This window comes from Xiphophorus couchianus, chromosome 8 (genome assembly GCF_001444195.1).
Source record: "Xiphophorus couchianus chromosome 8, X_couchianus-1.0, whole genome shotgun sequence".
Classification (NCBI taxonomy): domain Eukaryota; kingdom Metazoa; phylum Chordata; class Actinopteri; order Cyprinodontiformes; family Poeciliidae; genus Xiphophorus; species Xiphophorus couchianus.
Genome location: NC_040235.1, coordinates 2,922,643 through 2,949,603, shown reverse-complemented (window position 1 = coordinate 2,949,603; position 26,961 = coordinate 2,922,643). Strand labels below are relative to the sequence as shown.

The 26,961-nt window shown below is 40.2% G+C and overlaps 2 protein-coding genes and 1 pseudogene across 2 annotated transcripts; 1 reads left to right on the top strand and 2 right to left on the bottom strand.

Moving 5' to 3' along the window:
• Nucleotides 1–880: 880 nt before the first annotated feature.
• On the bottom strand, nt 881–7,503 carry LOC114149635 (uncharacterized). Its single transcript, XM_028025663.1, has 7 exons — nt 7,365–7,503; nt 5,418–5,537; nt 4,788–5,105; nt 4,588–4,701; nt 3,197–3,655; nt 2,333–2,449; nt 881–2,250 (listed from the first exon to the last, which is right to left on the bottom strand). Exons 1-7 carry the CDS (start codon nt 7,429–7,431, stop codon nt 1,790–1,792), a joined length of 1,656 nt encoding a protein of 551 aa, XP_027881464.1. The 5' UTR covers nt 7,432–7,503; the 3' UTR covers nt 881–1,789.
• A 461-nt stretch (nt 7,504–7,964) lies between these two features.
• On the bottom strand, nt 7,965–20,204 carry LOC114149639 (hippocampus abundant transcript 1 protein-like). Its single transcript, XM_028025667.1, has 12 exons — nt 19,899–20,204; nt 15,549–15,647; nt 15,414–15,476; nt 14,800–14,927; nt 13,970–14,084; nt 13,668–13,886; nt 13,470–13,583; nt 13,021–13,092; nt 12,833–12,945; nt 11,740–11,837; nt 11,501–11,664; nt 7,965–10,777 (listed from the first exon to the last, which is right to left on the bottom strand). Exons 1-12 carry the CDS (start codon nt 19,995–19,997, stop codon nt 10,496–10,498), a joined length of 1,566 nt encoding a protein of 521 aa, XP_027881468.1. The 5' UTR covers nt 19,998–20,204; the 3' UTR covers nt 7,965–10,495.
• Nucleotides 20,205–22,604: 2,400 nt separating this feature from the next.
• LOC114149643 (nuclear factor 7, ovary-like) lies at nt 22,605–24,995 on the top strand (annotated as a pseudogene).
• The last annotated feature ends 1,966 nt before the right edge of the window (nt 24,996–26,961 follow it).

Genomic DNA, 26,961 nt, shown 5'->3' with positions numbered 1-26,961 from the left:
CTAGGAGAAGCGATGAGTAGCAGGAGGCCCTCTTTACCCTGAACCTGTGAACTTTGCTACCAACAGCCATCTTGGTAGGCAGTTGCTATGACAACAATAAGCAAGCCAAAAGATTACAACTAGTTCTCCCCTTGTTCCTATCTAACTATTGTACAATAACCAAAAAGAGATGTAAGGTCTACCATAAATATAGATTTGCAAAAAAAACTATAAATTATCCAGTGAACTACGGTTACTTCCGGTGGGAACCGGAAATGAGAACAAAATCGTTTCCATAGTAACCCTCCCAGGAATGTGGTGGATAATCAATCAGTACATTACAACTATCTATTACTCCATCACAACTTTTGAGAACTCTACCCACCGCTGTGATATTAAGATAAATATCAGCAACATTTATTGCAAAACTAGCAAATTAGCTTAGCTAATGTAGCTGTTAGCTAAGACAGACATGTAGCCTACATGTTTGTTACTACATGTTGGTTTACCAGTTCTGGTAACTGGTAAACTAGTTACCAGTAAACTTGTGTATTAACCAGAACTTTTCTCCAACTCAGAGAAAACTAAAAGATGGAATCCAGGATGCTAAGCTAAGCTAAGCTAACCCTGAGAGGAGTCTGAGCTAAAATAATGCTTTAAACTGATGTTTTATATTTATAAACCAAATGGATCCAGAGCGTCTTTTAGACAACAGGAGCTCATTAAAGGAAGTTAAACGTCTGTAAAGTTGTGCTGGTGAAACCCGTGAAGCAGGAAAGTTCACATTCTGCAGATTGTTTCTAACTGTAGAGAAACGGCTGCAGAAAAACCAGCAGAGAAAGAAAGAGGCGGGTTTATCAGACACCGCCACCTAGCGGTCAAAAAACAAAACACAGCCGCCTCAGAATGAATGATGTTTTATTAAAAGGATGAATGACTGATCTGTTCAGATTCACGATTCATTTCTGTTTATTTTTAACGTCTGAACTTCAGCTCTAGAACTTTAATATGAATAAACTCAGAATATTAACAATGAGAAAGGAATTAATTTGTGCATTCATAAATAAAAATAAAAATAAAAGCACAAAAAATGAAATATTACAGGAAAACTAAACCAAAAGAAAATATTTATTGATACGTTTAAATTTGGTAAGGCACTGTGGTATCAACTAAAACACTGTAAAACACAATTAGGAAGTATTACAGTGCAAATAAAAACAAAACGTCTTTAAATACAGCATTAAATATTTCTATTTAAATATGAACATGAATGATGTTTTAGGGCCACAATAAGAAAAAATGAAATAAATTATGAGAAGACAATATTTAGGCAATAAAATTAAATACTACAAGAAAAAAAATCACATGAGAATAAAGTTGTAAAATTCTGAGTAAAGTTGAAATAGTATAAAAAATAGTATTTTGAGAATAAAGTGGGAATTTTATGACTTTATCCTCATTATTTCACTTTTTTCTTGTAATTTTAGGACTTTATTGTTACAATGTTATTACTATTTTAATTTTATTTTTTTATTTTTAGGATCTTATTTTCATATTATTTTGACTTTATTCTTAAAAGTTTAGAACTTTTTTGTAATTTTCTGACTATTTTGAATCATCTTGACTATTTTATGACTATTTTCATGTTATTTAGATTTTATTATCATAATTTGATGATTTTATTTTATTTTTTAATCTTTTTGACGTTATTGTCGTTATTATTTTGACATTATTCTCATATTTTATTTCTATATTCTCTCAGTGGCCCAGTACTTTGCTGTAAACTCTACAGTATTTTTTGAAGTGTTTTTCATCCGTCCTCCTCCAGGTTGTGAATCGTCTCGATGATTTTCTTCTTCATCCTCTTCACTTTGTGTGGCGGCGCCTCGTTCAGACATTCCTCCACGTACTTCAGGAAGCCGGCGTGCGGCGCCTCGCCGCGGCGCCCGCTCCTCGGCGCCGCCGCCGGCCGGCCCGCTCGCTTCCTGCTGCGGGTCGAAGACGAGGAGGAGGAGGAGGAGGAAGAGCAGGAGAGCCAGGAGCGCGGCGGGGTTGGGGCCAGCGGGACGGCCGGGTTCTGGGCGGAGGCGGGCCGGGTCTGGGCGAAGGCCTCGTCGTTGTCGGAGTCGCAGAGGAACAGCAGGTCCAGGTAGTGCCTCCACTTGGGCAGGTAGAAATCCTCGGAACCGCAGGTTCTGTTGGCGCTCACCGCCTTGTGCTCCCGCTGGAAGATGGTCCGCAGGTTCCTGAACTTCGTCTTGATGTCTTCCACTGCAACAGGGAGGAGAGCAGAGGCTGGTGGGTTCTGGTTCTGGTTCTGGTTCCGGCTCTGGTTCCGGGCCGGCCCGGTTACCTGTGAACGGGACGGGCTCTCCGGCGGACAGCAGGCCGCTCAGCGTCTCCAGCAGGCTCTGCCGCAGCAGCCGGTTCCGGAAGCTGTCGACCCGATGGTTCCACAGGCAGCTGTGCTCTGAAACACAGACACAAGCTGAAAAGTGCGGCGTGTTCATGTGCGTTCGCCTGCTGCCGGGTCAGTACTCTGTAGAACTACGGCTGGACATTCATCTTATCGTTTCAATTATCATAAATTAAAACAAACTCAATAATTTTTATGATTTATTGTTTTTCTACCAAAATCTGGATGAAAAAAGTTTCAGTTTGATGAAATTATTTATGAAGGACAGTTTTGTTTACAGACACTCAAAACAACAATATTATTGTTTATCTGAAAAGCTTCGTCAAGCAAAATTTGTTTTTAAAGTAATATTATATTAATGACATAATTAATTTCTAATGAATATTTAACACCGGAACTGGAAGACATTTTAAATATCCAAAATAAATAAACAAAACAAATAAAATAAATCATAAAGTCTCTGAAAACAAAATCATTCTTCATAAAAAGAAGCTGAGACCAAAACACCAAACTGAAAACTTTTATCATCCAAAAACAATAAATTAATCAAATGGAAATTAGTGACTTTTAGTTTAATTTATCATGCGATTAATTGATTTATTGATTTATTGCACCAGATCTAAATACAATATTTATCATCAATATGAATTACTGACTTAAATGAAGCTCCTATATGTTGCTGAAAAGTTACGTTTAAGTTAGTTTTGTCTGATTTTAAGTGTACTAATATATTAGCAGTAGAAACTGGACTAAAACCACTAGATGTGTTTTTACAGTGTAATGGACCCGGTTTGGACTAACCGGCGTAAAACGAGATCAGCTGCTGAACTTTGGCTTCGCTCCAGAGGCAGCGCGACTCGCCGCTCGCCCTGTCGTCAGCCGGAACCAAAACCCGACCGGGCTTCCTGTCCGGCGGCGATCCGGATGGCGCTCTGGGATCCATTAGCTCGGTCTGGTCTGGAGCTGATGGGAACAAACCCTGGAAGGCGGAGCAGCTGATGGTGTTGCTCTCCGTCTTTATGCTGCAGGCGTCGAAGGAGGAGGCGGAGACGCCGCTTTGGGAACAGGAAGTCCGGCTTCCTTCATGCGGGCCGTCAGGAAACTCGTCTTCCTCAAACGACTCGCAGAGGAAGAGCATCTGGTGGAAGTGTTTCCACTTGGACACGTAGGGTTGGTCCGAGGTTCTGCTCGCCTGGACCGCCTTGAATTCCCGGTTAAAAACCGTCCGAAGGTTCTTGAACTTGGATTTTACGTCTTCCACTGCAAAAAATGACATAAATTTTAATGTTAAAAAGCCAAAAAAGGAGGAATGTGGTTTTGACTGCAGATTTAAGGTGGACCTGATCAACAGCTCTATAGATATGTCATGATGTTTTATGTTTTTTATACTTTAGCTACTTTTTCATTTCCCAAACAGCTGCAAGCTAAAAACTGGAGCTGGATGCAGCTTTGACACGATCTGAAAAGACTTTTAAAAAACTTCCAGTTCAAAACAGAAAACTAGCGGAAGCTGCCTGTGGTTAGTAGATTCCTTTATGCTAACAGTATCTTAGCTTAGAATACTGTAGCTTACAGAAACCTATTTTAGTTTAGCTTAATAAAACATAGCATATAATACCTCAATTTAATTAATTAATCTTAGCCTTCATTAACCTATTTAGCTTACTTTAGCTTCACCTAGCTAACATCACCTTAGGCTAGCCTCTTATAAGTTTATCTTAGCTTATCTAATGTTAGCATAGTGAACCTTAGCTAAGTTTGACTTCTCCAGCCCCCTCTCACTTTCTCTTAGTTTAGCTTAGCTTAAACTACCACGGATTTATTTGACTTTGCTCAATATAGTTCAGTTTAATTTTCCTTAAATTTAGCTTAGTTTAATTTTACCTATCTAGTTTAATCTTAGCTTAGCTAACTTTATATTAGTCACCTTAACTTAACTAACCTAAAGTTAATCTTAGATTAGATCTTAGCCAAGTTTCTGCAGCCTACCTTAACGTACATTAGCCTAGCATAAGCTTAGCTTAGCTTTTTTAATATGCTGTAAATTATAAAGATTTGAAACAGAGACAAAAAAGCGGCCAAAGTCCAGAGTAAAATTCTTCATTTTGGACTTTTTAAAACCTTAAAAGTCGTTTAGTGATGAATTTGATCAGAACAGGAAGGAGGATCAGGAGTTTCTGAGTCGTTTTTACCAGAAAACAGAACCAGCTGGTCCGAGAGCCGGATCCTGAGGGACTCCAGGAGTTTCTGTCTGAGTTGCCGGTTGTTGTGATTCTCAGACTTCCTGTTCCACAGACAGCCGTGCTCTGCACACATCAACGCAGAAACAAATGTCTGTCAGGAGCAAACCGACGCCTCGTCTCTCCCTGGAGCCGCGGTTTCATTTATTCACCTGCGTAGAACGCGATGAGCTCCCGCTCCCTCTCCTCCGTCCAGAAGCTCCTCCCAGCGGCGCCGCCTGAGGAAGAGGAGTGGAGGAAGGAGATGCCGAGTCCGGGGGAGGTGGGCGGGAGCCAGTTCTCCTCTGCAGGCGGGGAGGGCGGCGTCTCGTCGGCGCCCTCCTCTGGCTCGCAGCAGCCCTGCAGGAAGCTCAGCTGCTGGTAGTGCTTCCACTGCGGCACCAGGCCGGCCTCGCCGCTCTGACGCACCAGCTTGTACTGGCGCTGGAACGTCGTACGCAGGTTCTTAAACTTGTTCTTGATGTCTTCCACTGGAAGAAGAAGAACACAGAAAAGATGAGATGATACCAGAATGCTGAGGTCAAAGGTCAGACGTTTCCAGAAATATTCATTTAGAGCCAGTTTAGAAATAAATATGAAAAACAGGATGGATGGTTGGAAATCCAACAATCTCATCATTCTGGCTGATCGTCATTTTGAAATCCAAGCACCAGACCTTCCTGTTGGTTTCAGATCTAGCAATCCAGCACTTCTTCTCACATTTAAAAGCTTTGGTCAAACATTTAAAGCTGCGGTGGTTCTGGTCAGAGCTGTTAGTGGTGCAGCGTTAGCCACAGCGGTACCTGTGAACGGAACGGGAGGCGGCTGGAAGGAGAGCAGGATCCGGAGATGCTCCAGGGTTTTCCATCGCAGATCCCGGTTCTTGTAGTTCTCTGACTTGTAGTTCCACAAACAGCTGTTCTCTAGAGAACAAGGAGACACTTAGCCACAGTCTGAGCAATTAGCTTCACCATGTTTGGCTTCTTTCACACACATATACACCCGTGTTTGGAGCAAACAGCTTCTTTTATAGACGGTATCTTTTCCACACAAAGCCGAGTCAAATATTGACACCACATCGTTTAAAAAAATATTGTACTTATATTAAGTATATATATTTAATATAAGTACAGACAGGATCAATTTCAGAAGAGTTTTCATCCTATAAATCCACTCCTTAGTGTTGTTATAAACATGCCAAACCCATAGGGGGCAGTGTAGCGCTAAGCTAAAACCTGTCAGCCAATCAGATTGCTTCAAAACAAACACCACTTCCTGCTAGGAATCATTTGAGCTACTTTTAAATAGCAGATTATTGGAATATGAATTAATTAAAACAAGAGGATGTTGTTTGGGAATAATTTCAAATTATGTAGATATATTGGTGAATTATTTGTTAGAGATTCTAAAACGAGGGACTAAATCTAAACTAAACTAAATCTGTTTTTCCATGTGAACACAGACAACTGCAGTGTTTTCACAAATCTGATCCTAAATAATCATTTTAATGACGTTAAACAGTTTTAATGTGGATGAAAGGACCAAACACATAACATGGATTAGATTTTCCACACATCCAGCTTTGTGTGGACGAGGCCTTAACAATAATTTAATACTTTCATTTTACTCAAAAACAATTTGAAAGATGTTCAGAAAGTTATCAAACTGGAATAAACTCCTGATTTTATGGAAGATAACGTCAACAATGGAAGATTAATCATTAAGCATCTTTTCCTGTTAATTCCTGACAAAATTAGTTTCTTCTGTCACTGAATTAGAGCTTAATACTCACAGTAATATACTGTAATACTCTATATTACACAGTAATATACTGTAATACTCTATATTGCACAGTAATATACTGTGTTAATACTCACAGTAATATAACCGTTAGTAAAAATATTTAAGTTTAATGTCATCATTGCATTAACCAAAGATGCTAAAGATGTTTATTATGATCTAGTTTCCATTCATTTAAACAGGAAACGTTTAAATGAATAAAGTTAATTTGAAATATTGCAATGATTTTTCAATTTACAATAACTATGGATATATGACTGTTTTTAGTTGGCTTTTATCAGCCAGCTGACCGACAGTGCACAACCACAAGTTGGGGAAGAACTGTGTTAATGGAAGATTATTATATTGAAACCTTGATACTGGAAACAAATTTAAAAACCCTTAATCTGGAAAATAAAAGAGTTTTAAAAAGATCCAGAATCCCAAGCAATGCTGTAAAAGACATTAATTGATCCTAGAGAGAATTATTGCTGATATCTTTCCAATCTGGCATCGTGTAAAATAACTATCATTTTGGTTTAGTGAAGCTTTAACTTTAAATATCAACCAACCTTTCATATTTGACAGTTAAGAGAATATTTCAGCAATAAACACCATAAATGATCATTTTAATAATTGCATAATCTTCCGGTGATGAACGTCTTTGATCATTAATCTGGTTTAAAATCTTTTAAACACAGAAATCCAAATGAAACGTCCATAAAACCGCAGGAGGAAAAGATTTGTCTGAATTATTTGCAGTTTGGACAAATAACCCGTAACCTTCATTCCGGTTGCTCGTCGATTGTTGCTGAAAGTCGTTGCTTTCGTCGAGCAACGGTTGCCTTCCCCTCCTCCCCCACTCTAACGTCCCAAAACTGTTGCTTGTTTTAGCAACGCGGTGCCGAGGAAAGTGAACCGGAACCGAGTCCGTATGGAGAGGAAAACCGGACCGAACATGTCGGACTTACTGGAGAAAAACGCAATGAGCGTCCTCTCCTTCTCCTCCGTCCAGCTCCTCTCCGGAGCCGCTGCCATGTTTGTTGTTGCCCGTTCAGGCCGTCATCCAGTTGGCCGCGAGGCCACGTGACCTGAAAACCGAAGCGCTGATTGGCCGAGCAGTTGGCGTTCCTGAATTATGTTGCCCGCTAGAGGCCGCTGGTGTTCATATTTGAGAGGAACTAATGGTGACGGAGGGATGAATAGATGGACGGACAAACGTGGAGGATTAATGGAAGAATAAGAAAATGAATGAACTGTAAGAAAAATAGATGGAAAACATGAGTTGGTGGAATTAAGGTTCAAATCAATATTTAAATGGATAGAAGAATAAATGGATGTTTTAAACTGATGTATTACTAGAAAAATGGATGGTAAATAAATGGACAATAAGCAAGATTTCATTGATTGGGAAAAGATGGCTGGATGAACCAATGATTGGATGAATGTTCAAACATTCATCGTCGTTCGCACCAGTTTATCTTACTGGTTTGTATCTCCAGTAGAATCTGGAAGAAAAACCAAAACTAATCATATTTTCCAGTGAACAGTAATGAGACATGAATCGGATCTGAAACGTGTTGGAAACGTTTTTAATATCAATACAGCTCCAGACGAGACGACATCCCAGTTCAGCTCACATCAACAGACATCCAGTCAATCCATGTACAGTATTTACAGAACCGGGCCGGTTTCACAGCGGACCGCACCGGGCCGCGGCTGGGATCAGTATTTACAGGAGCGCTGAGGAGAGGCGGGAACACTTCCAAAGGAAAACCGTTTGATTAGCAAAAGAGCTAAAAAAATAAAGGTGTTTAAGTGGTTTCAATCCAGCTCTGCTGAATTCCAGTTTAAAAACAAACCAGCCCTGATGCTGGTCTGACTGTTAGCATTCTGAGATCGCCTCTGATTGGATACAAAAACATCTAGCTGCCCATCCGAGGCCGGACTCGCCCACAAAGCAGAAAACACGGAGATGTTTTCGAACCGATCCGTGAGAAAAACGGATCCCGCCTTCCCAGGTTTGTAAGAACGGCACTTCAGTTCTGTTCTGGTTCTGGAGAAGTTCCTCCTCCCGTCTGAAAAGGCTTCTGCGGTTCTGACTGGAGGTGGGAATTAAAAAGCCAGAAGAAGCATTCCAAGAGCAGAAACAGCTAGCCTTTGATTTACAGGACACGTATCATCAGTCAGGCTAGAAAACATTAAAAAACTAAATGAATCTGAATCAGGGATTGTTTTCATCTCATAATCTGGACAGGAAGTTCAGATGCTAACTGCGGCTGTTTGTGAGCATAAAGTTGATCAGCTAAGAAAGTTTTGGATTTTTGTTGCCAAAATTAACCAAAACTCTTCATGTTTAGTCATAATTAGCTTTTTCTTCTCTGTCTGAGCCACACGAAGGAGAGAAACTTAATGTTTAGCATTAGCTTCTAGTGACTTTTCAAGAGTCAGGCAGGCTTTTAAAGTGGGTGAAGTGACAGAACGATACGCTACATTGCTATTGTTGTTTGACCCAAAGTAAAAGAAAGAAATTACAGATTATATGGAGAAACCTGAGTTAAATAATTACTGCCTGGCTTGCTGTTGGATGTACCAGTGAGGAGTAAAAATGCTGGTCAGAACTGGAGCAGAAACTACATCTACGTCAACAACATCTCAGTTTATGTTTCAAATTACCAGATTTAGTTTTCATAGTTTGGCTCATTCTGTGACTTACAGTAATATACAAATTATATATATAGAAAAACTTATTCACACGATTTTAACTGTATTTCTTATTTAAAGGAAACAGCAACTGCAAAATTGCGTTTTTTTTATGTTAGTGGAATATCAACATTTGTAATGGAAATGCAGCTATTTACCCCAGTGGGTGCTTTTAACTTCCTGCATGTGGTGCTGGTTTGCTAGGTCTGGTTGCTGCAGAAATCCCATAAATATTCAGTTTATGATCTCAGATTATAGTTTCTACTGATGTTTCAGCTGAATGTTGATGCTAAGGTCTGAGTTGAACACCGGGATTCTTTGGCAACATTTTTCTGTTTCAGATGTAGAAAATTACTGAGCGTTTCATGAGCGAAATACTTGAAAAAATGTAAAAAAGGAAAATGTGATGATATGTGTCCTCTAAACTCGACCGGAGATGGAAGACTAGCCGACTCCACGTCACACTCACAGTATTTACAAACCAGAGTTTCATTCAAAAGTGCATTTACATTTAAAGTCATGACATGGCTAACTCTGTACACAGTGTGGCAGTTAAATACTGTTAAAACTCTGCTTCAAATCTTCTCTAAAGCTCTTGGAATCTCTGTCGGATGCTTCAAGTATAAAGTTTGTTTTCAGGAGTTTCACTGCTGCCAGTGAAAAAAGCTTCGAGTGAAACTGAGTTGGTTTGGAGCGAATTAAACCGACCCGAGGCGTCAGGGAGCCAGGCGGAGGGTTTTCCTCTGGCAGCAGCCAGCAGCACTGAGAGAAACAAAAAGTGGAGGTAGAGGGACACACAGGGAAAAATAAAACCCAAAATGTTTGTTTTTCTCAGAATGTAAGGATTCATTCCTGTTTCCTTCTAATTATTGTCAGTAATCAGTAGTTTGCTTTGGTTTAATCTCACAGTGAGATTAAAAACGATTCATTTCTCTTGTTTTAGCTGGATTTAATACAATCTCCACCCACAGAAACACACTGACTGATTTAAAAAACAAACGTATAAATAAACCCGGACGTTTTGGCTGCCATTAAAGTTTACTTCTGAATTAAAACACAAAATGACCAAAGAGTAAAAAAAAGCCTTAAAGATGAAGTGAAATCCTCCATTAAAACGTTAAGGATCTGCCTCCTCCCACCCGTCTGATTGATTCCCCTTCTTCCCTGCAGACCTCCATGCTTGCGTCCGATTGGCTCATTAGATGGATCAAAGATGGATCCTGATTGGTCAGGACGGCGCGCCTCTGAAGCTAAAAGTTCATCCCGCCGATCGGCAAAGAGGCAAAAACTTCCGACGAGAAAAGTACACTCAGTCCGGCCGCGTTGCTAACGGAAACACAGTAAAACACAGCGTCAGAGGCTCCGCCCACCGGCTGCAGAGGCTCCGCCCCATGGCTCCTCAGACGATGCTGTCGTGCAGCAGCGGCTCAGAGTCCTCGGCGCTGGCGGAGGGCGGGGCCTCTTCGTCGCTGCCCGGCAGCGGCGTGTTGATGTGGACGCCGGCCAGCGAGGACAGCGCCTCCTTGCTGTCTGGGAGGGGCTTGTCGCTGAGGGAGAGCTCCGAGGAAGAGGAGGAGGAAGAGGAGCAGCAGGTTTTCTCGGGGATGAAGAGGGCGACGAGGAAGGCGACGACCACGGTGCAGGCGCCCAGCAGGAAGGGCGGCCCCGGGATGAGCGCTTGCTGCAACACAGGACAAACCAGGCAGGGGCTCAACCTGAGGAACACGGGCCGTTTCTGGACCCACAACGCATTTACTGTGGCCCTCAACTCCAGTTCAGGAAGATATAAAACTGATTATTAAAATTTATGCTTTTAAAAAAAATATTATCAGATGACAGAACTCAAACAGAAGTGGTGAATAAAATCAGAAGGAATTTACATAAATTACAGCAATTACTTTAAAAAAGTAAAATAACTTTATATGTAGTTTATATGAAGTTCTTATAAGTAGAAGCAGGAACCAAATCAGCTTTTATCTAATTTATTAAACTTAGCTAAACGTAGAAAGTGTTTTCAGAGAAATCCTTTTCTTATAACTGAGAATAAATTTGTTCAGTTGAGCCCAAAAGAATCTGATTTAATACAACAAATGTGAAAAATCCTCTTCAGTTTTTATTTCTTGGCCCATGAGACAAAAAGTTTGGACACCCTGACTTTGACATTTCACTAGAATCTCTTTCTGTTCATGAATGGGAGAATAAAAACGATCATTTCAGTTATTGTTATGTTTAATTGTCCGGTTCTGCTATATTTATAAATTAGACGTACAGAACCGAGCAGCAGAATGGAAACCAGCCGCTGTCGTTCCGGTATCGTCCTCTGTTTTAGTTTTCCCTCTAATCCTGATGAGGCCCAGTTAGTGGGGTTCTGAATGGTTCTTTAGGGTTCTGAATGGTTCTGTACCTCTGTGGGTCCGTGCAGGGGCAGCGGGTCGATGCTGTACTCCTCCTGGATCGGGTCCAGAGTGTTCAGCTCCACGTTGAACAGGAAGAAGATGAAGCCGTAGAGAGCAGGGCCCAGGCCGTTACAGAGGCCCCGGATCCCCGTGATCATACCCTGGACGACTCCTGCAAGTGGACAGACAGTCAGAGCGGGTTCTGGTTCTGGTTCCGGTCAGAGGCTGGACCGCCGGTCGGACTCACCTTGTTTATCCGGGTCAGCCGACTGCGACACCAGAGCAGAAACAGCAGGGAAGGTGATGGAGGACATGGCCGCCACGGCTCCAGCCGCCCACATCATCCTGTCACACACACAGCTGTCAGAGGAACAGCGCCCCACGCTGGCAGTCAGAGGAACAGCGCCCCCCGCTGGCAGTCAGAGGAACAGCGCCCCCCGCTGGCAGTCAGAGGAACAGCGCCCCCCGCTGGCAGAACAACACTAAGGCTCTCTGCTGCTACAGGTTCTCCAGAACCGGTTCTGACCGAGTTTCTGAAGGATGAATGGGACAGTTCTGGGTTTCTAAACCAGGACTGAGTAGCTGTGGATTAATCAAATTAATTAACTGTTTAAAATTAACTGAATTAATGTGTTCTAAATGTTTTTATTACAACTGTCAGTTGATGTTAATTAACAGGCTGAACAAGTTAATTTTAACATCCTTAGTCTAAATTAATACATTGTGATGGTTTAATGGTGATAAATGTCTGAAACTAAAATAAAATCAGTTTGTAATCGATCCAAAGATGTTGAATAATTAAACCTGCAGGATGTGTCTCTAGTGAACATGATGGTTGGTTTGGTGGCCCAGTATCAGTTTGATCTGATTCGTGGTTTAGTTTAGTTTCATTTCCAGGTTTATGTTGTAACTTTAGTCAGAAATAAAAACAGCAGAAATACAGGAAATTATTCTGAGGATTACAAAATCCAGTTAAAGAACCGTGGTGCAAAGGAGAGAGGGAGAAATGCTAACTGAGCTAGTCATGCTAACAGTCTGTATGAGACGCAGCTGGTAGGATATTTACTGCTCATATCTTTCCAACAGATCCCCAGTTTGAAAAAATACTGAAGCTTTTAGAAAATGTCAGAGTTTTGAGTTCAGTTTGTTTATCCTGGACTGGCTGATGATGAGGCAGAACTCTGTCTGGTTCTGGTTGCTGAACTCTGACTGGTTCTGGTTGCTGAACTCTGACTGGTTCTGTTGCTGAACTCTGTCTGGTTCTGGTTGCTGAACTCTGACTGGTTCTGGTTGCTGAACTCTGACTGGTTCTGGTTGCTGAACTCGGCGGCCGGTCTTACCATGGTTCTGACCCGAAGCCGTACCAGGCCAGCTGCAGGATCTGGAAGCCCAGGCCCAGCAGAACCGTGTTCTTGTTGCCCAGGTATCTCATTAGCAGCGTGAGGAAGAGCGTCTGAGGAGAGACACAGAGCGGTTCTGGTTCTGGTTCCAGTTTAAGGATTTGTAGCGTGTGGGACCGGGTCGGTACCTGAGCCACGATGGACAGAATCCCGACGACTCCGATGAAAACAGCGATGGTGGTGGAGGAGAAGTTGATGACCTGGAGGGAAACATACAGCTCAACGTTTATTTAAGTTAAAATATTCAAATGTTTCCAAACTTTCTGGAATTCATCCAGACGGGAAAGTGATTATTGGGCTGCACCGATAAATCAGCAGATCAGTGATTGATACATGAGAAACCGATCTGATCTTCTGATCTGATCTTCCTCTGCGCTGGAAGGTTTTGAAATCAAACTTTGTTTGTTCTGATGCCAAAAAATGATGAAATGTTCCTTTAAGATCCTGCTGAATCTGAGGAACCAGTTCAGAAACGATTCCTCCTCTCCCATTTCCTCCCAGTTATTAGCAATTTCATGCTAACCTTTCATGCTAAAGCAGTCGGCCATGTTGGTGGACAGGAAGCTGGAGGACTCACCTGTCTCAGGTAGAGGAAGAAGCTGGAGTACTGTCCGGCCTCCGGCAGGTAAGACAGGAAGACGGTGATGCAGATCAGCAGGACGGTGGAGTCCTGACCCACCTTCCTCAGAGACTGGACCAGAGACAGACAGAGACCAGGACAGTTTGTCACATCGCCTCTTTAACCGCTACAGGGTCACACTTCCTGGTTACTGACAGCAAACGGGTCGGCCTGCTCCCAGGAGAAGGGGGTGCCCCACGTGTTGAGCCTCATCTTGTCCGGCAGCGACTCGGGGACGGCCAGCAGGATGAAGCAGATGTCGGCCAGAGAGATGAGCGTGGCAAGCAGAACCACCAGGTTGTCTCCGTACCAGGCCGACAGGTAGGCGCCGATGGCCGGGCTCGTCACCAGGCTGGCTGCGAACGTGGCCGACACCTGGACAGGAAACGCAGCAGGACGTTACAGGATGTTACATCGCTCAGAGTTTGGACCGGGCTGACCCGATGGGCGGCTCTTACCAGGCCGTAGGCGGTACTCCTCTCCCTCTCATCCGTCACGTCAGCAACGTAGGCGAAGATGACGGAGAAGGTGACGGAGAACGCTCCAGACATGGAGATCATGGCGAAGTACCACCTGGACACACAGCAGGTCAGAAAGCAGCGTCAGCAGTTTGGTCGGAGTGACGGAGATATTTATGACTCCTGAGATGGAAAAAGTCAGGCTGCACATTTGAATGAAAGCTTCTAATTTAAAAATGACGGTAATGTTACAAATAAACACATTTCCTTCATAAAAACCTGGTGAAATTTAATTATAAATACTTTACCAAAGTAACCAGAATCTCTGGAAGAAGCCTGTAAGTTCAGCACAGGTAAGTTTTATGCAAACTTAAGTAACTTCTGAAAACGTTTCCTGAAAGTTGTGTGAAAGTTTTGGAAACTTGAAGTTCAGTAAAACTAACAGAGTAACCTGAAAATGTAGTGAAACCAGCCTGTAGGTCCAGCAAAGCTTCTGGAAACGTAACCAGTAAGAGATGTGAAGGAACTAAAAATAACCTGAGAAACGTTCAGAAACTCAACCTGTCGGCTCAGGAACAATCTGGACGTATCGTCTGGCAGAAACTTCATCCGCTCTGATAAAATGATCAGAACTGGAGCCGGGCCACAGCTTAGTTCTTATAAAGAATGTTTCACAGAACAGTCGACGATTCTGTTACAACTATAAACTCTGGACATCAACACACCGTCCTGACTCGGCATATTTTACCAAAACGTGGCTAATCTGAGCTAAAGGAGCCGTCTAGTCAAAGTTTCACTTTTCCATCCAACCAGTGGGATGAAGCTCCTACCAGGGGCTGAGCCTCATCAGAGGGATGGGAGCGCAGGTGAAGAAGACGGTGATGAGGAGGAAGGACCTTCGTCCCCAGACATCTGACAGCGCTCCGATCAGCGGGGCGGACATGAAGGACAGCAGACCCTGCAGACAGGAAGCAGCATCGTTAGAGGAACAGTCCTGACTGACCGCTGCTGCAGCACGGCGCTGCAGCAGCAGAAACACTGCAGCTTACCGGGTTCTTTTACTCTAGTTTATAAACTTAACATCTTAGGACACTTGAGGTAAAACTAAACTAACTAAGATTCATTAACATCTAATTAAAAGTGTCAACTTGTCATTAGAATGTTTATGACAGTCTGATGTTCTCCTCTTCAAATAAACTGTTACTATTTTCAGCAGGAAATATCAACTTGTTTTAAGTCAATAATTAATCAATAAAAAGTTTGAGTTCCAGTGACAGATTATTTTATTATAACAAGACATTTTCCCATGTTACAAGTTAAATAATCTGCTAATGGATCTAGAACTTTATCACCAATATTAATGGATTATTAACATAAAACCAGCTCCTATTTTAACATGAATAAGAAAAGTGAGAGGTTTTCAGTAGAACCAGCCGCTGCTCACCTTCACTCCCTGGATCAGGCCGTTCATCAGGAACGTGTGCTGAGGAAACGTTTCATGCAGAACCTACAAACACACACCCCGTTACAGAAACAGACTTTATGTTTCTGAAACATGCAGGTTGTTGTTTCTGCTTACGGTGAGCATCGGGGTGGTGAGTAAACCCCAGGCGAAGAACTCCAGGAAGATGACCACCACAGCGTGGTAGACGCTGGGCCGGCCGATGCCCTGCTGCGGCTGAAACACACAAACAATCAAAACTCAACCTTCACAGGAAACACACTCCTCAGGTCTGCTCCGTTTCATCCCAACTTCCTGCTTCCAGAGAACCAATCAGCTCTCAGTACATCCATCCAACCAGGAAGAACTTTGATTTTGTTTTAATTTAATAAAGTCTACTCTTAAACCTGAACAAGGCGGCTCTTCAGACTGAACTGATCTGTATTAATGTGTAATAACTCCAGAGTTTCTGTGGTTTCTCCACCTACCTGTCAGCCATGTTAACATGAATAATGTGAGCCTGGGCGCCTTGAGGCCACCATTAAACCAACAAAAGCCCCAGATAAAGGTGAGAACCGGACCAGAACCGAGTCTTCCCTCCCTGTGAACAAATAGAGACATTATGATCCGTCCACAAGCACCAGCAGAACCTGGAGGTCCAGTTCCAGCTTCATATCGGGTTTAAATGTTCCAGAACACAAAGATCTGTTCTGCTGATGCTGACAGAAACTCTTATTTATTCATTTTCATCTTTTATTGTCACAGAGTTTCCTGACAGAGAGAAGAAGTGGAGAACAGAACTGGACCAGCCTGATGGCACACAGCTGGACTGAACCTGCAGAACCGGAACCAGAACCGGATCTGGATCCATGTTTAGCTGCTGGTATCGTGGGCCCGTCCGACCCGCTAACAGTTAACTTAGCTAATGTGGTTCTGGTTGCTGCTTCCTTCCTGCAGGTTCTGGACTCTGTGTTACCGTGGCAACAGCGAGAAGCTTTCATTTGATTGGTCCAACAAGAAAAGAAATTTTACAGGTGAATCTCAAACTGGAATATTTAAATTTAATTTACAATAAAAATTATTTTTAATACTGAATCTGTCCAGCTTTTCACAATGATTCCAAACAGACACACAGAAATGGAAATACTGATGGAAAGTTTAGTGGAAGAAAAAACATACAGGAGAATCAGGGCTTGAGAGAAAAGTTTGGATTTCATCTGGAAAGAGTACAGTACCCAGAATAGTTCTGACAAAAACAGAACCCATCTAAGCAACCAGCCGGGTCAGAACCAGCAGGAGGAGCTTCACCAGATAATCCAGCAGATTCAGTTAAAGTCAGAGGAAGTGAAGATAATCCAGCAGCTTAATCCAACACATCCTCAGCTTCTTAAACTAAACTCAGTCTGGAAACAGAAACCGATCTAGAACCTGAATCACTAAGGAACCATGAAGAACCCAGACAATAAACTGTTGCTAGGCAGATTAGTGGGAAGCATTCAGAGATCCAGTCCTGGTTGAGAGTTTATCTGTAAACATCCTGAGCTAGGCTTCATGTGGACTTCCTCTAAAACTGGGAGGAATGTAGAGAAACGGAGGACAGAAGAAGAACATCAGGTCTGGACAGAACCACAGAACCATCATCAGTAACAGACCTGATGCTCCAAGAATCAAACTGATTAAAAGTTTTCTTTATAACTTCACCTTTTTATGCGCTAAAGCTAACATTCATGCTACTAAACCAGCTGCATTAATCTGCAGCTGGAGCTTCATTGAGTTTCCTGTCTGGTTTCCTTTAAGATAAACTTCTTACATTTCTATCTGAGCGTTCAAAACTTATTTCACATTTCTGGTCGAAGGAGACATGATGAGCTTCGATCAGAACAAGCTGACATTGTTTTACTGTTTTCCCAGAATCCTCGGCTGTTTGATCGGCTGGTGTGAAACGTTTCACATATTTTGGTTTAATCTGCAGTTTCTCCAAATCTTTACACTCTGGTCAAAATGTAATGTTGAAATTTATGTTGCAAGTACATATTTATTAAAGTGCAGATTAAAATGATATTTTTAAAAGCTACTGAAGCAAAAAGTGATTAGTTAAATGTGACATTTAAAGCTATCATGATAAATTTTGCTGGACAATAAATTGTCCCAGAAGTAATCACGATAAACGATAATATTGAGGTTTCGAGACCATTTTCCAGTAATATAATAATAATGGAATAATAATACAAGAATACATTGTGAAAATCAACCAACTTTAAATTCTAATGAACATTAAACACTGGAACTGGAAAACATTTTAAATATATAAACAGAAACAATAAATTAAATGAATTATGAAGTCTCTGTAAACAAAACTGTCCTTCAGAATAAAAGATCTGGTTGAGACCAAATCACCAGACTGAAAACTTTTATCATCCAGTTATTGATGGAAAAACAATAAATTATACAAATGGAAATTTTTGAGTTTGTTTTCATTTATATGATTAATTGATTTATTGTGACCAAGTTATATTGTGTATCTAAATGAGCTTGGAGCTGCTAAAGGCTAAAATGATCAATAAATAGTACTTTAAATATGTTTAATTTATTTATGTGTTTAAATCTGGATGTGTTTGTTTTAAGTGTAACTTCTCGTTGTTATTTTTAGGGTCAAGTTTATTAATTCCTGCTTATTGATGTACATTTTCTTGAAATGTTTTTCTTGTTTTTATTCTGAGGTTGTTTTCCTGTTTTGGACTAAACTTTCAAAATAAAAGAGAGAAAATAAAGAATATATTTTTGAGTGAAATCCAGTTGGAAGTCGTCTGAAGCGAGCCTCCTTCTCTAATGCAGGAAACTGCAGATTAAAGCCACAAAGTGAGAAACGGAACCAAAACCAACATTATTAACTGGTTTCTGCAAAGATTCACTCAGAAGTTTCTTTGTTGAGATAATAAAGAAAACTTCAGATTTTCCAACCATTTCCGTTCTACTGGGTTATTTCTGTAACGTCATACAGTTTAATCCAGAAATTCATATTCATATTATGGGATTTGTAATAAAGCTGCAGTTTTATCAGGTGAAGTGTGTGAAGATATTCATTATTGTTTGTTTATTTTGTCCTTAAAGAAAAATAGAGGAAATTCTGCTTTATCCACGTTTAATAAAAAAAAAATCTTATTACACACCTTCATGAGCAAATGTGATATTTTTATTATCTCTTAATAATCTTTTACTTTAATCGTGAAAAATATGAATTTATGAATGATATTAACATTTCTAACACTTCAGATCTACAGAAAAGGTTCAAAATGGCAAAACAATTACATGTTTTATATGTTTAATCAACTTCTATAATTTGATGTGATACAAAAGCACATAGTAGGCCATTTTTATTTCATTATATATGTATATATATATATATACTGTATATATATATATATATTTATATATATATATATACATACTGTATACTATATACTACTATATTATATATATATACTGTATATATATATATAACAAATAAATATCTGAATGTTTCACTGCAGGTGAATCTCTGAACATCTGCAGACATCTACATCATTATGTAGCTTCTTAATTTTTATTTAGAAAATGTTTTTTTTTATGTAGGATATTCTGAAAACATTTTATAGTTTCCATTTTTCACAATTATTAGAAGAATTCTCAAAATAAACCAAAGTATAAAGTGGTAAAATGTGTGTAAATACATTTTGGTGTATATTTTTGCCCTTTCTGGTGAAATATTTAGATATTTTATTTCTGTGACGTTAAGGGAAAATCATGAAATGAAATCGAGTCTTTTAAATATATTTTTTCAGACATTTTCTGTGTGAGCTGCGGTGAACGCGTCTGTTCTGGTGTTAAAATGGACGCTGGCGGAGCGCTGGATGCGCAGCGAGCGGCTCCTCCGCCCGCCCGCCCCGGGCAGGATCGTCCCGGCCCGGGCAGGGGGCTGTTATGTAACACCCTACTGGATCCATCCCGACCGCATCAGCACCGCCGCTATAAGCCCAACCTGTGTGTGTGTGTGTGTCTCCATTACAGCCTCCCTCCCACCTTCACTATCCTCCCAGAACAGAACACGGCCATTTTGGACCAGACCGTTCAGAACCAGAACGATCTTATTTTATTTATTTAATTTATTTTCAATTTCAGCCACAACAATTAAAAATTAAAGCCTGTTTCACATAATTCATAATAACTGAATTAAACTGTGATTTAGCTCTATAAATAAATAAAATGGCGTCGAATAAATCAAATTTCTAACGGTTGAATTTGATTTTTTTTTTTTTATTTCAAACGTCAACGTCCGTTAATTCCATGTTACGTCATAAACGTGACAGTTTATTTAATTATTTCCCCAGACAGAAACAACGGTTCAACTGAGGTACATACAAACAGAACCAGAATCTCTATAAAAAACAACATTAAACGTCTCGGTTCGGCTCGGTTTCCCGTGGTAAACATGGCGGCTCGGACACTCACCACCGCTCCGTCCTTCATGATGATCTTCTTGACCAGCACCACCCGGCCGGGGGCCGCCGGAGGCTCCGCCGCCATGTCCTCACACCTGCCGCGGGTCATGAAGCATCCTTGCCGCGTGGATATCCGCGGTTCTCCGGGTGCTTCCAGGATTCCTTCGTGTTTTAGCCCCCAAGAGGCCGAACCGAGCTAATTATGAGATAAACCCCAACAGAATCTGGAAGATTTATTGGTTTATCTCCTCTCCTCTAGAAGACGTCCAGCTCAGTCAGTCAGTCACTCCGCAGTACTGGTGATGCGCACAATTAATGACACCGTCAAGTTCCGCCGAACCATGGAAATACTTCCGGTCAGGTCAAAAAATAAGAGCCTGTGATTTATCTTATAAATTAACATTTAAAAAATTTTTTTAAAATGTTATTCAAATTCAAAAATACTTCGTTGAACCCAAAAGGAATTAAATATTAATTAAATTTCCTCAAAGAGTTATTGTAGATGTTGATGGCGGTGGGCAGGAAAGATCTCCTGTAGCAGTCTGTATTAAAGCGAATTTCAAGAAGCCTCTGACTGAAGCCACACTCATGAAAATGATGTATGTTAGAATTTTGAGATTGAAGTAAAAAAAAAAAAACAACAACCTGAGAACAGGGTCAGAATTCTGAAATTAAAGTCAGAATGATGACTTTTTCTCTTTTCTTTTTCACTTTTCTATCAAAATTCTTACTTTTTTCTTCATAAAAGTGGAACTTAGTGATGATGGTAATGTGATGGTCTGTGGCGGCTTTGCAGAATTTTGAGGTTATAATCAGAAAACTGAGAAAAAACATTTTAGAATTAATGTCACCATTTTGAGAGTAAAGTGATTTTTGTTTTTAATAATGCAAAAATGTTGAATAAAACAAACAATTAAGCATGTTTTCCTTCATAATTTATATACTTAATAAAAATGTTTGACAGACTAACTTTAAAAAAAGTGGCTCTGAAAAACTATTCACTGGTAAATAATTGATAAGATGACATAATTACACTAACCTGAATACTTGCTGCATTTTCCAATTGTGTACAAAAATTAAAACACAAAAAATGTGTCTTACAAAATTATGGATTTTAAAAATGTACAATTTATAACAGTTTTTTTCAGTGTATGGAGGTATTTGTTCCATGATATCCAAATTTTTGTCAATGTTCCAATTGATTTTTTTTCATACTTATCCAAATCTGGAACTACAATTCATTATTTTTCACATTTTCCCGATTTTATTGGAAGTCTAGATGACGCACACATCCAGGTCTTTTATTTTGAAATCAAACCCCTTTTCTTTCCTGCTCTTCTGATTAGTTTGACAACACGGTCCGGTCCGGTCCGGTTCTGTTTTTATGTTTTGCTATTGTTGATTTTTCTAATTAAAGTCCGGAATCAGGTTGAGAAGAATCAATATGGCGTCATGTCAGAAAAAGACATTTTCTCTCCTAAATCTATTTACACATCAGAGAGTCTGGAGTTAAAGGAGATGTGATGTAACAAATTCACGCGCAACATTCACGTCTTCATAATAAAATTTCATCACGTCAAAAACGGCTGGAAAACTGTTTTCTTTTATATGTTCAAATAGTAACACATTCAGATGAATAATCTATAAAATCCCGCGCGTTTTATCGCGGTTCTACTTCGTCCTTCCAGAAATATCCGTCCCTGTGCGTCTTATTTTGAAAATCCTGATGTTTCCCGATTGGTTTGACAGCAGCAGACGGAGGAGAAAAGCTGAGCGGATCACGTGTAGGCGGCTGTGGTTCTGGTACTGTGTGTGTTTGTGCAGGATTGTGTTGGAATGAATAAAACATGATCCAAACGTGGCGACGGAAGAAAAACGTGAGCTGACGTCATCGATCATCAGAGAAACCGCCATCCTCTGATCTCTGGAGGCCGCTTTGATCACCTGCTTCTGCAGCAAATAATAAAAATCATGATGAGGGTTTATTGGGTTTTGTATGAGATGCTGCCATCATTACCATCGTCATAATTAGAAGAAATATAGTCAAATCTGGCTTTAAAATGGAGATTAAATGAATATTTTTGCATGAAATATTCAGATTTTGAACTGTTTTCTGGATTTTCAGATCCAATGCAATAGGATAGGGCCACTGGAAAAAACAGTGATATAATGGATTAATTGTAATTACTTGACTGGTTGGTTTTATGATTAGCTGGCTTGGTAGCTGGCTAACTGTTAGCTTTAGCGATGGAAACAAAATAGAAATCACCTGGATCAATTTGAAGTAACTGAAGCAATTTTTTTTTTACTAAAATCTTAATCTATCAATAATTCAGTCGGCTTTAATAATGAATAATGTCTGTGTTGCTCTTTGCCAGCATACATGGCAGAAGTTCATCAATAGTGGGCGTTTCTTCTACTGTAGTAGATTTTATTTCTTTTTTCTTAATTTATATTCTCAGATATATTTCATTGTTTGCATTTACAGTATTTTGTGTAATATTTAAAAATCAACATTTTAAGCCTCAGTGTGAAAAAACATTTCAGATCCTAAAAACAATTTTTTGAAAGAAGGAAGATTTTACTCAAAACCAAACATTACCTTCACCTCCAGGGCTGTAGTTTTACTGAAACTGAAGATTCACAGTAAATCCTCTAGAGGGCGCCACATCTCTGCCTCAAGACTGAAATTCCAACAGGAACTCTTAGAAAAAACAGGAAACAGTTGAGAGAAAAACTCACTGACTAAACACCCTGAGGATGACCTTTGACTCCTGCCTTCGTCTCCGACTGAAATCAAACTAACACTGAACAAGGAGAACAGAGAGAGAACCGAGCAACTAGACACTGAAACACAGACTGCTGCAGGAGGAAAAACAAGACAATCAAAGTCAAAGTAAGTTCAGAAAGTTTCTACAGGAGAGAAACTGACTTCCTGGTTTGACTTTCTGTCTGCTGTGATTTCAGCTTCACTCTGAGACAAAATGGCTTCCAGATCAGACGATGATCTCTGCTGTCCGGTCTGTCTGGAAATATTTAAGGATCCGGTTCTTCTGTCATGTAGCCACAGCTTCTGTAAGGAGTGTCTGCAGAAATATTGGAGAGACAAACCAGGAAGAGAGTGTCCAGTTTGTAAAAGGAGATCTTCAAGAGATCAACCACCTTTTAATCTGGCTCTGAAGAATCTCTGTGAGTCTTTCTTACAGCAGAGAGAGCAGAGAGCTTCAGAGGATCTCTGCTCTCTGCACTCTGAGAAACTCAAACTCTTCTGTCTGAACCATCAGCAGCCAGTTTGTCTCGTCTGCAGAGATTCAGAAAAACACACCAATCACAGAATCAGACCCATCGATGAAGCTGCTCAGCAACACAAGAAGAACCTTCAGGAAACTCTGGAGCCTTTAAAGAAGAAGCTGGAGCTCAGGAAGAAAGTTCAGGAGGAGTTTGATCAGACAGCAGAACACCTGAAGGTCCAGGCCCGACACACAGAGAGGCAGATTATGGAGCAGTTTAAGCAGCTTCATCAGTTTCTAGCAGAGGAAGAGGAGGCCAGGCTGGCTGCACTGAGGGAGGAAGAGGAGCAGAAGAGAGGGATGATGAAGGAGAAGATGGAGGCTCTGAGCAGAGAGATAGCAGCTCTTTCAGACACAGTCAGAGCCACAGAGGAGGAGCTGAGAGCTGAAGACGTCTCATTCCTGCACAACTACAAGGCTGCAGTGGAAAGAGTCCAGCGCTGCCCCCTGCTGGAGGATCCACAGCTGCCCTCAGGAGCTCTGATAGACCAGGCCAAACATCTGGGCAACCTGGCCTCAACATCTGGAGCAACATGGAGACCATGGTGACCTACACTCCTCTGGTTCTGGACCCAAACACGGCTGGTCCAAAACTCCATCTGTCTGATGATCTGACCAATGGGAGGAGAGGAGAGAAACAGAAACTTCCTGATAATCCAGAGAGATTTAATTCATGGCGCTTTTCTGTTCTGAGTTCTGCTGGTTTTAACTCAGGGAACCACAGCTGGGATGTTGATGTTGGAGACAGTAAATACTGGTTACTTGGTGTGTTAGAAGAATCTGTTCAGAGGAAGAGAGTAATAGAGTCTGGATTGTTGTTTATATATTTCTCTTCAGGTAAATACTCAGCATTTTCTCCACCAGCTCCTCCAACTCGTCTTTCAGTCCAGAAGAATCTCCAGAGGATCAGAGTGAATCTGGACTGGGACAGAGGAAAACTGTCCTTCTCTGATCTGGATACTAACACACACATACACACCTTCACACACACCTTCACTGACAAGATGTTTCCACTCTTCTCCACTAATAAAACATTAAAGATCGTACCGATGAAGATCTCAGTGATCAAGCAGCAGCTCTGATGATCTCAGCATGAAGATCACAAAGTCCAAATAAAAACTTATTGATCAGATTGAAACTGTGAGTTTTAAAGAGGAAACTGGAGATGATCTGATCATCTGGAGATTCTTCATCTCTGACTTTCCAACTATTGTTTCCATTCTAGCAGAAATTAATGTCAATATGTTGAATTGAATGCTGTCTATTTGTAGCTGCTTAGTGATAAAACTGAACTACTGAATTAATCTGAAATGACCTTTTCAGTTACTTCTAAGTTTTTATTTGTGTTGCTTTGACTATTTCCCTGATCAATGCTGTGTTTAAACTTTCTATCATCACTTTTATTATTCAGTAAATACCAGAAAATACTGTGATAATAATCTAAGTCCATGTTGTCCATCGTTAATAACAGGAGATTTTAATCTGGTCTAGAGACTTTCTGTTCAGTTCAGTTCCAAACACTTTGGTTCATCAGACCTTCATAATTAAGAGATTATCATCCAGTTTGTTACTATAAAGATTTCAGAACAATGATAAACTCTACATGATGTTTGTGAAGCAGCAAAAACTGAATATTGTTGCAGGAGGGCAGCGTTAATCTTTCATTTCTGATTCTTTAGTCTGAGTTTAGTTTTGGTTTTGAAATAAAACAGAGGAAGAAGTTTTGGACTTTTCATCTCTGTATAATTTGTTTTCCATTTTTAGGGAGATGATGTATGAAATAAGTGCAGAACTGTAATAAATGTTTTTTCCATTCATTTCTTCTCTGAGGTTTTATTTTGGTTTCCATTTCCAGAACTTACTGTCATTTTTAGAGTCTCAGTTTGGATCCACAGTTTGAAAGTCAGAATGTGATGGAATCAATCAAATTAGCATCAAATCATTTCTGATTCATTCACTGTTGTGTCAAATAGTAGAACCTCCTCCAAACTCCAGTTAGTTTCTTCTGATGGTTTTAGTTTCATTTGAAGGCATTTGGTTCAGCCAGCAGGGGGCGCCGAGGCAAGCCCTTCATGTATCTTTCATGGTTCTGGGATCTTTTAAACATATCAGGCTTTTAAATCCTTTTCACATGTGAATCCTTCATTTATGGTCTAGTTAAAGTATAACTGCAATGCTTTGGTCTGATTCCTGGTTATTGTAGCTCCACAGACCCTCATCTTCCTGTTCTGAGGCCTTTTAGAGCAACTTGTTTGTAAATTCTTTGTTTTGTTGCAAAGTTGTATTAAATGTCCAGTAATGTTTCCTCTGATTGTGGCAGGTTAATTTCTATCTATTTTAATAATAATGGCCTTGTGGTCTGTAAGGATAGAAGGTTCTATCTCTGAGTCCATCACTTTATCTACAATATCCAAAGAAATCAGCCAAAAGTCAAAGTGAGACTGTTGAGATCTGTCCCTGTTCCTCCATGTTAAACATTGGAATCAAAATGTTTATTTCTCCATATATTGATCAGGTCCGTTCTATTACAGGAAGGTTCTAGACTGGATGCTGATCCGTTTCCTGGTGGCCGTCTGTCTGCTCTCTCGTCCATCAGGGTTAAAATGAATGAATGAAACTTTATTTCCAACATGATAGTAGTATAAAATCATGCACTAGAACAAGGAATGCTAAAGACATATTTTTGTACCACAGTTATCTTAACATGCTGGAAAAGGAGCAGGAAGAAGAAAGAAACTGATGACCTCTGACCCCATAAACTCAGACAATATTTTCAGATGGACCCTCATTAATAAATCCAATGAAAACTAAAAATAAACTGGTTCATTAATTTTCCATTTTATCTGGGTTTGTCTAAATATATACATCCATACCCACACACTCATATGTGTTAGCCTCGGTTTATGGAAACACATTAGTGCCAACTCTCAGCCATATTTCTATATCTAGTGAAAATGACCTCCTTATATTTCCTTTTAAATTGTATTAAATTCTGACTTTGTTTTAACTCCTCATTTAACTTGTTCCATAATTTTACCCCATGAATTGAAATTCAAAACTCTTTCTTGTTGTTGTTAAACTACGAATCCTTAAGTTTGAGTTGAAGTTTTATCTCCTTCTCTTTCATAAAACTTGCTCTCTATGAGCTCAGGCTGCAGTTTATTAGACGCCTTAAGCAGAATTTGGCCAATTTTAAATTCCACCAGATCTTCAATTTCAGAGTTTTAGATTTTAATAATATCAGGTTTGTGTTCTCATAATAACCAACATTATGGATGATTCTAATGTTTCTGTAGGAAACTCAGTGCATGTAAAGAGTTTTAATTAATTCCCCACACCTCTGAACAATATGTTAAATATGTTAAATCAGAGAGTTATATAGAATATGAAGTGATTTATTATCCAGAATATGTCCAGCTTTAGCCAGGATTGATTTGCTGCTACTTAGTTTATTCTGTAAATGTTTAATATGAGGTTTCCAACTGATTTTCTTCATCACTCTGAGAAACTTATTAACATAAACCCTTTCTAGAGTTACACCCTCTGTCTGAACTTGAATTTGAGTATTTTTGTAACCCTGATTTTAGTGATAATTTATTGTCAAACCGTTTCTTTAATTGACTGATTTCTGACGAATATTGCCAGCAATCGTCCCACTTTGTGAACGCTACGCCAGAAACCCAGCGAGTGCTGTTAGCATCTTACAAGATGGCGTACCAAACTGCTCAGTGTAAGAAACCTGACACCATAGCGGAGGAGCTAATACTGCCTGCAGCGCTAGAC

Excerpts from the sequence above, each read along its gene's own strand:
- LOC114149635 (XM_028025663.1), bottom strand. The coding sequence starts at position 7,431 with ATGGCAGCGGCTCCGGAGAGGAGCTGGACGGAGGAGAAGGAGAGGACG. Across the intron at positions 2,450-3,196 it reads GCTGATCTCGTTTTACGCCG|AGCACAGCTGCCTGTGGAAC; the intron begins GTTAGTCCAAAC and ends TCTGTGTTTCAG. Across the intron at positions 2,251-2,332 it reads AGAGCCCGTCCCGTTCACAG|TGGAAGACATCAAGACGAAG; the intron begins GTAACCGGGCCG and ends TCCCTGTTGCAG.
- LOC114149639 (XM_028025667.1), bottom strand. The coding sequence starts at position 19,997 with ATGACCCGCGGCAGGTGTGAGGACATGGCGGCGGAGCCTCCGGCGGCC. Across the intron at positions 15,648-19,898 it reads TCATGAAGGACGGAGCGGTG|CCGCAGCAGGGCATCGGCCG; the intron begins GTGAGTGTCCGA and ends TGTGTGTTTCAG. Across the intron at positions 11,665-11,739 it reads GGCTGACCCGGATAAACAAG|GAGTCGTCCAGGGTATGATC; the intron begins GTGAGTCCGACC and ends GTCCACTTGCAG.